General features: G+C 52.9%; 1 protein-coding gene across 1 annotated transcript; it reads left to right on the forward strand.

Annotated features, from left to right (window-relative positions):
- Positions 1–155: 155 nt before the first annotated feature.
- Sertad4 (SERTA domain containing 4) lies at positions 156–3,409 on the forward strand. Its single transcript, XM_055609208.1, has 2 exons — positions 156–190; positions 880–3,409. The coding sequence occupies exon 2, from the start codon at positions 919–921 to the stop codon at positions 1,648–1,650; it is 732 nt and encodes a 243-aa protein (XP_055465183.1). The 5' UTR covers positions 156–190; positions 880–918; the 3' UTR covers positions 1,651–3,409.
- Positions 3,410–10,289: the final 6,880 nt, after the last annotated feature.

The raw sequence follows: 10,289 nt of genomic DNA on the forward strand, positions 1-10,289 counted from the left end.
CCCCACACAGCCCCCCACCCCACAGAGCCCCCCACCCCACCCCACACAGCCCCCCACCCCATCCTCACAGCCCAGGACACCTCACCCTTCCCCGGTTTCTGTCTGATCTCTCTTTTCTGCCGCCCACAGGGGCCCCGTTGCCAGGCCCTGCCTGACCTGAGGCTCACTGACTGCAGCTGCCTTCCCGCAGGTGTGCAGGCCCACCAGTGCCCCTTGATGGCCCTGACTTTGAAATGTGCCCATCAGAACCTGCACACATCTTATGTACCGGGGCAGAGGAGATGGTGCAGCGGTTAGGAGCACTGGCTGCCCTTGGGGAAGACCCTGGTCCTGTTCCTAGCACTCATTTGGTTAACTCACAACTGAATATAGCTCCAGTTCCAGGGAATCCAGTGCCCTCTGCTGGCCTCTCAGGGGTGGGGGCTGACAAACTCGCCCCCAAACACTCACACACATAAAAGTGATTTTTAGCCAGTAGGGGTGGCACAGGCCTTAATCGCAGCGGCCAGGTGGCAGAGGCAGGCAGTTCTCTGTGAGTCTAAGGCTAGCCTGGTCTATATAATGAGTTCCAGGACAGCCAGGGATACACAGTAGAGACGCTGTATTAAAAGCCAAATTAATAACAATAATAATAATGTTTTAAAAATCAGTAAGTTTAAAAGAGACTGCTGTGGAATGCACGAGTGTACCCAGAGCAGCCCTTGTCATGGACGGCCAGGTCAACTGGAATCTGGCCTGCGCCAGCTCGGGTTGACAGTGTCTCAGTTTCCCCTTCTCTGTGACTGGACGCTGCTCAGGCCCACGGCAGAGAGGCCAGCCTCCTCGGGGGTGATGATGTTTGTGCAGACTTCTTTAAGGGTTCTCCTGTCTCCTTTGTAGACCATCTCCATTTTTGAGGAGCGGGCACACATCCTTTACATGTCCTTGGAGAAACTCAGGTTCATAGATGACCCGGAAGTATACCTTCGGAGGTCCGTCCTTATCAACAACCTGATGAAGAGGATCCATGGCGAGATCCTCGTGCAGAACAGCTGGTGCCTCCCCGCCTGCTCCCTCAGCGGCCCCACTGCCCAAGAGTGGTTCCTGGCTCAAGACTGTCCCTACCGAAAACGGCCCCGGGTAGCCAAAGAAGAGTGGGAAAAGTTCCACACTTGCTGCCTGTACCAGGAGTGTGGCGGTCACTGCCTGAATCTACCCCTTTCTGCCAGTGCTGGTGTTGGAAGCGCTTCAGCTGCTGCTGTGGCCACATCTGCCTCCTCTCCGTCCTCCCCCTCCCCCTCCTCCCCTCTGCCCTTGCCTAGCTGCTCCCACCACGTGGACTTCGATGTAGGCAGTGCACCTGTTTACAGGAGCCAGATACCTGCCAATGAGATCTTTGTCACTAACATTAGGTCGCTCGGGGCCCAGGAAAAGGCCAAATTCAACAGCGATGGGAAAGCACATCAGGAGACCAGCAGAGACGGCGAAGCCCTTAGCCAGGAACCTGTGGGAAATGACCTTGATTTTGAGGGCAAAGGCCAGTTTTACGATTATTTTGAGACTGGATATAATGAGAAAAACCATGCGAACGAGTCTTGGAAAAAGTCTTTGAGGAAAAAGGAGCTTTCCCCCAGCAACAAACTGTGCTGCAGCCGAGGGGGTAAGATGTGACAGGCCTCCCAGGGACCCACGGAGGCAGCACAGCACGAGCGGTTCCTGTTTTGAATGAATTTTGTAGTTTTGTGCCACTGACAAGACTCTGCAGTGAACGCCATGTTGTCTCTCGGCCTGGAGAGCAGATGGCACCAACATCAGTACCGTAGGCAGCCACACGCCGCTTAGTGATGAGATCTCGCCAAGGAAAGCCAACTCCATGTTGAAAAGTATATCTCAGTTTTGTTTTGTTTTTTTTAAACCGGTAGATTAGACAGCAGGCAACATGCCCTTGTTCTATTCCCACTGCCCCTCCGAGGAGCCTGCTGCTAGCCACGGCCGACATGTCTGCCAGTTAATTAGTTATTCTGTAAACAAATCAATACAAGCAGCAGAGGTGTCTGCTTCAGTATGGTAACAGTATTTTTTCTTCCTGAGTAAAAGACTGAAGACAGCACGCTACAGGAAATGGTTTCATGAGCTGGGACATGCTGTGTTGGATAGGTTGGGATGAGATGAACCCCCCTCCCCCCGGCAGGACAGCAGTCTGGGGTCTGTGGAGACTTCCTGAAAGCTCCTGGCTCGCCTGTGGTGGACAGTGGGTGGCTAGAGGTGTTGTCTTCCATGGGGTGTGTAGGGAGGTGGCATGCGGGGCCATCTTGGTGATGGGGTGTTGGGGAGGTGGCATGCAGGGCCATCTTGGGTGCCTTACTTGATCTTAATTTTTGCGGATGTGAAAATTAAGGCTAAATCAGAGTTACAGCAGGGATTTAACAAACAGGAAAAAACACAGGGTGGTTCCATGCGACTTGGAAGCTTCACTTTGAACTGTGTGTTCAGCTTTTGATTCACCATCCTTTTTCCTTTGTTTTTGACGCCCAGTGGCTGTGGGTCTGATATTTTGAGTAGAGATGGAGGAGACAGTAGCAAGGCCATTAGGAACGGGGAAGGTTCTTGGGCTTTGCCATGGCAGTGAGCTGGGCCTGGGCTTTGCCATGGCGGTGAGCTGGGTCCGGGCTTTCCCGGCTTTGGGTTGTTTTGTTTTCTTGTCCAGTGATGTTCACAGCCGTGGCATGCGTTATACTTTGACTGTTTTGCATCATTTCATGCGTTTAGACTCTTAAGAGCATGTGGTTTCTATATGCGACTTCGCTGTTGACTGAGAAGCACAATGTTAGTAGATGACGTGGTGATGAGACGTTTTACCTTAAAGAATGTAAAGGTGGCAGGTTACGGGACGCAATTTTGGAGAAATGGGACTTGTCTTCGTTACTGGGTATTTGGCCAACACCCCCTCAACAATACCTTGATTGCACATTGCTGAGGGGCCACAGTGGTGCTCTGGCCAGGCCCCCAGCTCTCCCTGATGAAATCCTTCCCACCTCCACGGCCAAGGTTGGTTAGGTGACTTGGGCTGTTTAAAACAATTCTTCACAGGAACCAAGTGCCAAGTGGAGGAAAGAGGTAAGTTCTCGCGCGTTCTCCAAGATGAAGCCTTTTAACTGTTGCTGTTAACATGAACTAGGTCTCACTCATACAGTGTATGAGGGGATCGTTTGGGCAATTGTCCGCAAGGACCAATTTTTAAAACATGTTCCTGTGTTATGGCTCAATAGTTAGTGATGTTTTGTCCTTTATTTTCAATATTTGATGAACATTTTGGTGTTGGAAATTTAGGTGATAGGCGCTTGTACATGACTGTGCTGTAACAAAGTGAGGTTTTCTTGATATATATTTATTAAAATCATCAAAATTCATTATGTTTTTACAAAGTTCATTTTAGTGGCTATTTCTCTTTTTCATGTTTCTCTCTATTAAAACCAAAAAACAACAAAAACCTCAAAAGGTCTGGAAACAGCAGGTGAGAGCGTGCAGTGTTTAAATAGGAACGCCCGTCAGGACCAAGCCCGGCTCTGCCTTGGCGTTTGCTTTGTTGGACTGGGCAGATGACCCGTCGAAGCCGGCTACCACCAGGGCCTGAGAGCCCCCTCAGTCCTGCATCCGTAGTCTCAGGAGCTAATGTTTTATCTGACAAAGAGCGAGGTCTAGGTGAAGGCAAATTAATTTGTCCAACAAATCATTTGTTTTAAATGCAGAGCTGTGCAGGGATTGAAGCATGAAAGGATGGAGTCACCCTTTTGTGTCTTTAACCCCTGCATGTCCAGACAGTATAATCTTGGTTTTTGCTCATCCTGTGTTATTGGTGGGGGGGGGAGTTAGACCAAGGTCTTACTTAGCCCAGGCTGACCCATGCTCCTCCTGCCTCTGCTCCCAGGTGTGGGGATCCCAGCTGGAACACAGCCCAGCTGGTGAATTCAGATGTGCTCCCTTGAGCAGTGCGAGCACCTGTCGGTGGTGGACTCCTCTGTGGCGTGACGACTGGGTTCTGTTCATCTTCAGGGTTTGTTTCTAGGCATTTCCAGAATAGCAGGAGAAACGATTTTTCTAAAACAAACAGACCCATGAACATGCATGTACAGACATCCAGATTAGAAACATCACCAGCGTGAATGAGTCAGGGCTTCGTCTGTGGCAGCTACCCGAGCAGCACTAGCGAGATCTCCCTGTGGCCCAGGCACTCCCATAGTGGCCTGGGTTCTTTGGGAAGCTTAGACACCCACAGAAGTAAGCTGGGCATAGTGGAGGGTCCCTGGAGTGTTTTTGCTGCTCCCCTAGCCTGGTCACCGAGAGACCCTGCCTCAAAACACCAAAAGGATACACTTGAGGCTGACCTCCAGCCTCCACGTGCACAGGAACACCTGTGCACACACACCCATCCGACCAGGTGTGCACCTGCACACACTGGAGAGCACAAAAAGAGTCATTGAAAAACAACAAAACCCAACCAAATAACCCAATTGGTCCTTGGCCGTTTGCACAGAAGAGCGCTTGGCTAGTGTGAGTTCAGCCCCGCCATCGCACAGACCTCTCGGCCCACACACCTGCAATCCCGGCTGGAGGGGAGGAGGTCAGAAGTTCAGCTGTGTAACGAGGACCACAGGCATGAAGCCAGCCTGGGTCACTGGAGACCAGGTCTACAAAAGAAAAAATCACCGGTCGTGGTGGTGCACACCTGTAAGCCCAGCGCCAGGGGAGGCAGAGGCAGGTGGATCGCTGAGAGGGGCCAGCCTGGTCTATAAAGTGAGTCCAGGACAGCCAGGGCTACACAGAGAAACCGTATCTCGAGGAAAACACAGAAAAAACCCTGCTCCACATCAGCGCGGCTACTCCTGCTGCATGCTTGCACCCAGTCATTCCCATCCATTCCTTCATGGCCAGGGGCAGTTGGAGAAGACAGCGGGACAGGCATTGTCTGTCCTCCCGATGTAACCCTGGCAGGCCTAGAACTGTGTCGACCAGGCTGGCCTTGAACTCAGATCCACCTGTCTGCCTCCCAAGTGCTGTGTTTAAAAGCATGTGCTGCCACCCCCAGCGGCCCCCACTCTTCAGACCCTGTCACCTGCACTACACCTTCAGAGTGTCTTAGGGATGGGGTGTAGAGATGAACCCTACAACATGGGAGGATGGTGGAAACGCTTGGAACCAGACATCACCACTCAATATTCTGTCAGGAAAGCCTCTTCAGCGGGGTCTTTCCTTTTTGTTGCTCTTGGTTTTGCTTTTTTGTTTGTTTTAGGGATGTTTTTTGTTTGTTTGTTTGTTTGTTTGTTTTGAGACAGGGTTTCTCTGTGTAGCCTTGGCTGGCCTGAACTCTCAGCAATCGGCCTGCCTTTGCCTCCCCGAGTGCTGGGATCACGGGCGTGCGGCACTGGCTTGACGTGATCTTTCAGGCACTAGAGACTTAGGAGGTCCAGCCTGCTGCTTTGTCACAGAAGTGCTGGGTCTCAGGGGCCACAGGGAAGCAGCCAGCCGGAAGCTTGTGGCACAGACAGCTGTACCAGTGCTTCCTTCCTGAGCCTCGGAGCAGAAAGCTTGAAGGAGACCTGCCAGGAGATGCTAGGGCCGAACAGCAGAAAAGGCGGCCTCTTCCACTGCAGCTGGGCGTCAGTATCCCTCATGCAGCCGAGAGTGGATGAGGAAGTGAGCTGTTCAAAATCCGAGCTTACAAACTCACAGTGAAGGGGACGCGTCTCTGGCAGTCTTGCTAAGCTCCTGCGAAGCCGAGGGCCGGTGTAACGGCTTCACCGTCACACAGGACGGTCCAGCCAAGGGAACAGCGGAATCAGCATTTAGGTTAAGAAGCAGCTCTGCTACGTGGCTTTCAGTAATCCCTTTTAAGATTGCTGTGTACGTGTGCGCGTGTGAACAGGTGCACACACACAGGGAATGTACAGGCCCACCTGTTTGTTTTGCCCCGTCACTCTCCATCTTTGTGGGACGGGGCGTGTCACTGAACGTGCAGCTCTCTTATTTGGCTGGCCTGGCTGGCCAGCGTGTCCACCTCCCCGGGGTCGGGACTGCAGGCTTGTGACGTGGCTGTCACACAGAGCTAAGACGGAGCCCGGTCCTCAGGCTGTGCAGGAAGCATATGCCCCTCCGTTTTCTAAGTTTCAACATGGTGCCTCTCTGACCCCGGAGCTTGCCAGTTCAGCGAGGCTGGCCGGCCAGGGAGCCCGCGCTCTCCTGTCTACACTGCCTCCCGGCACTGGCATTGTGGGCGCTCACCACCATGCCTGTATTTTCACACGGGAGCTGGGCAGACCTCTGTGCCCGAGTGATGAGCCCTTCCCTCAGCCCCTTTGCCGTGACCTGAGACTGTGGTTTACAGCAAACGCACTTGTGATCTTATAACTTACTTCTAGGTGCCAGCTGTTGCTTTCGTGGAATTGCGGTTGCATTCTGCGAGTGACGTGTGTTTTCTCCACATTACTGAAGTCTCTCTCGGAAGTGAAGCGCTCCGTGGCCTGCCGTGGAAGTTCTCAAGACGGCTAGGCCCTGGCGCACGTTGTGTATTAGCGGGAGAACTCACTTAGGAAGAGTCCTTGCAAAGCTTAAGTTCTGAGCACTTGACTCTCACATCCTGCCGTGAAGTGCACGAGCAAGTGAGTTTAATAAAACATGCTGTTTAAAATAGCCTGCAATTTCCTGTCTCTGCATTTCCCTCCAGTGTCTGTGACGGCTGCAGAGCGATGACTAAACGGAGGGAACTCGCACAGCCTAGCCTGCTGGTCGCAATGCTCTCCCAGAACAGCTTTTGTAAACGGCGCTCTGCTGGGCTGGCTATGGTTGTGGGGTTTTTGTTTTTTCCATTAGTGTTGATCCAATTTGGTAATTCTGAAAATGCAAACTATTCATTCATAGTTTGAAACACCTGCTTTTGGCCACAGCGAAGCTGATAAAAAAATGAAGATGAATGAATCTATTCTCATGTAATTTCCTACCTCTCAATCCTTTTGTTTCACTCTTCCCATGATTTAAAGTGACAAAAATCTGACCGGTCACTTTATCTTGGGGCAGAGAACACACATGGGAAAGAATTGTTACAGGTGTCAGCTTTGTGGGGAAGGACCCTCGGGCACCCTGCGGCTTGTGCTGCCCTGGGCTGGGCCCCACCCCGGCCAGTGCAGAGAGCAGCTGCGTCCTCGCATTACGTGATGGCTCCGATGCTCCTGGACACTTCCTCAGAGCCCTCCGAGGTGACTGAAAGGAAGTGAGCTGTGCTATGTGACTCTGAGTGCACCTCATGCATTCGGGTATCTCTGCAGGAATCTAGAAACAAGCAGCCTGTGCACCCAGAAGGATATGTGAACACAGACACCTCTTCCCTTCGTCAAATCTCAGAAGACAGTTTGCTCTGCTGGAGAAGCTTCTTATGATGCTCCCCAAGTCAATAGATACCCCCAAACCTCTCAGTGCCCCAAGATACCTCCCCACTCAGTTCGGGCCCAGAGGAGCGGCAGCGACCTCCTTGTAAGGTTGGAATGAGGCAGAGGCTTGAAATGCAAGGCAGGGTTTGGGGCCTGTGGTGGTCTGAATAGGAATGCCCCCACAGACTCGTGTGTGTGCTTGGCCCACAGCGAGTGGCAGGATCAGGAGGCGTGGCCTTGTTGGAGGAAGTGCGTCATTGTGGGGGCAGGCTGTGAGGTGTCAGCTGCTTAAGCCCAGGCTCAGCTCACAGTTCACTCCTGCTGTCTACAGACCCAGATGTAGAACCGTGAGCTCCCTCTCCAGCCCTGTGTCTGCCGTGCTTCCCGCAGTGGTGACAATGGACTAAACCCCTGCAGGCTAAGCCAGCCCGAGGAAATGTTTTCCTTTATAAAGGAGTCCCAGTGTCTCCTCACAGCAGTGAAAACCTGGCTAAGACAGGGCTGCCAGCAGGCCAGCCTCATGTCCAGCAGGGGACATGCCCTCCCAGGTGGCCACAGTGCATGGTGTGCTGGGATGTGCACAGCTTGGTGCTTTTAAAGGACCTAGCGTGAACCTTGCACCAGAGGCAGGACTGCCACCTCAGTATGGGGCAGTGACCCTCAGGTGTCTTAGGGGTGTGTGTGATGAGATTCCACCATCCCCAAACACCCGAGGGCGCCTCTGAAAGGACCACATCACCCTCTTGGTGGAAGGCTGCAGGCTGCAGCACCAGGACTTCAGATAGCGGTGGGAGTCATCCTAGCTGTCCCTGAGCTGTGACATCTAATGTTTCAGAAGCTCCTGGATCGTGAAGTTCCTCAAAGTGGCCGCACGGGCAAAGCCACATCAGGTTTCTCTTCCCTGGGCTGGGATGAAATCATCTCTGGGGTAACACAGTCATCTAAACCGACAAGACACTGGCTGCGAGGGTGAGTGCATTATCCTTAATAAATGCAACTTGTTTGCAGACAGGATGGTTAGAACATGGATGTGCTGGGTAAGGGTTGTCCCCTCCACGGGAAGGGTTCAAGCGGCCACCTCCTGACTTGCACACAATGCCAAAGGTCAGGCTGAGTCTGCTCCCACACCGAGCGGCTGGTTCCTTTAGACACAGATTTTATTCGGGGGGGGGGGGACCCAAAGCATGGTGTGAAGTTAAAAGTTTTAGAAGTTCAAGCCCAGAAGTTCAAGGGGAGATTAAAGCAGCATTCTAACCGGTCACAACTCCAACGCCCCGCCCTATTACAAGGTAACAAGATGTATTTTGCACTTCTTATACTGTTGTTGTTATTGTTTATTTGCTTTTCTTTCTGAGACAGCCTCTGTGGTGGAGTGGAACTCACTGCCTATCTGAGGACAACCTTGAATTTCTTACTCTGACCTTGAACTCCTGACCCTCCTGTGTACACCCGTTCTGGGGTCACAGGCACACACCTCCTCACCTGGCTTATGGTTTATGCCATGCTGGGACTCAGCATGAACTCAGGGCTTCATGCATGCTGGGCGAGCAGGCTACAACGGAGATGCGCCCCAACACCACGTTCCCCAGTAAGGGGCAAGTTCCGGCATCAGATCAAGAAGGCTGGTGCCCCTACTTCAGACTCACTTTTTACATCTCAGCTGATGGTTTCCGAACAGTACACCATTCACAAAACCACATTCTCACCTCTCTGCTTCTCAACTGTATAGTTTTCCTGAGGTGAGGTACACATCGCTGTTGAAGCTGAATGACTGGTAGAACAAAAGGGGGTCCCCTGTAACTGGAGGGTGAGGAAGAGCCGCCGAGTTCAGTGCTGGAGTCTTCATGCCACACCATGACAGCCCTGGGACACCAGCCTGGAAAGGGCCTGAGGAATACCTCAGCTCGTGGCTGCTGATGGCCAAAGCTCCAGGCAGCTGCAGGTTTTCCTGGAGAGTCTACATACAGAAAGGCCTGCTCACCAAGCCGAGGGAACAGCTCCTGCTGGAACTGTCCAGCTGGCCGAACCCCTGGATTTCCTGGGGTTACGCACCGACAGCTCTGGGGACGGTCCACCCTTCGCCCACTCTGTCAGGTGGGGACGAGAGTCAGGCTGAATTTCGTGTGTCTCCTGAGGGTGGCTGAAGCCGGCAGTGTGGGATGGCAGACAGAGAACACCCTGCCGGGGGACACCAGGCTGGCCATCTCCAAGCTCTGTCTTCTCACTGTTGGGAAAACCAACAGCTGAAGGAAAACAATCTGTTTCCCGATGGCTGGAGCTCAAACCGGTAAGAACCCGAGGCCTGCTCGGCCTTCACGGGTTTTAGTCAAGATGGCGACACACACACAATGGGGGCGGCATGAGGGGCCGGCTGGAAGTCGTTGCTGAAGAAAGATTTTTAAAGCAACCCTGGTCATTTGAGCACGTGGGTGTTTAGTGACGGAATAGGTAGGTAACACACGAGCGTGACCCTTGGCATGGAAGTGTAAGAATTCATTCACAGCTCCAATTATTATAGGTCTAAGCTCAGCTCAATCATTCTACTGTCTTCTAACCTTTTGCTATATCTGTTTGGGCTCTCTCTCTCTCTCTCTCTCTCTCTCTCTCTCTGTGTGTGTGTGTGTGTGTGTGTGTGTGTGTGTATGTGCGCGCATGCCTGTGCACGGCCCACGACTGTTGTATCCCGCCATACATTCCTGCAGGCAGCTTCCCTCCGCAGCCCATTAGGCCCGCACAGCCGCCGCCCGCCAGGCTCACAGCTTCTTGGCCCCCTGCGCCGTGCAGGCGGGGTACCCAGCCTCTCCTCGCGTCTGTGCGTAATAAAGCAGCCCACGCTCCCTCGGCGGCTGTGTGAAGACAGTCCCTGCAGCTGGGACCGTGCTGGCTGTT

Source organism: Psammomys obesus, unplaced genomic scaffold, assembly GCF_907164565.1.
Source record: "Psammomys obesus unplaced genomic scaffold, mPsaObe1.curated_primary_1811, whole genome shotgun sequence".
Lineage (NCBI taxonomy): Eukaryota > Metazoa > Chordata > Mammalia > Rodentia > Muridae > Psammomys > Psammomys obesus.

What these genes read in the sequence shown, in the direction of transcription:
- Sertad4 (XM_055609208.1), top strand. Translation starts at nt 919, where the DNA reads ATGTCCTTGGAGAAACTCAGGTTCATAGATGACCCGGAAGTATACCTT.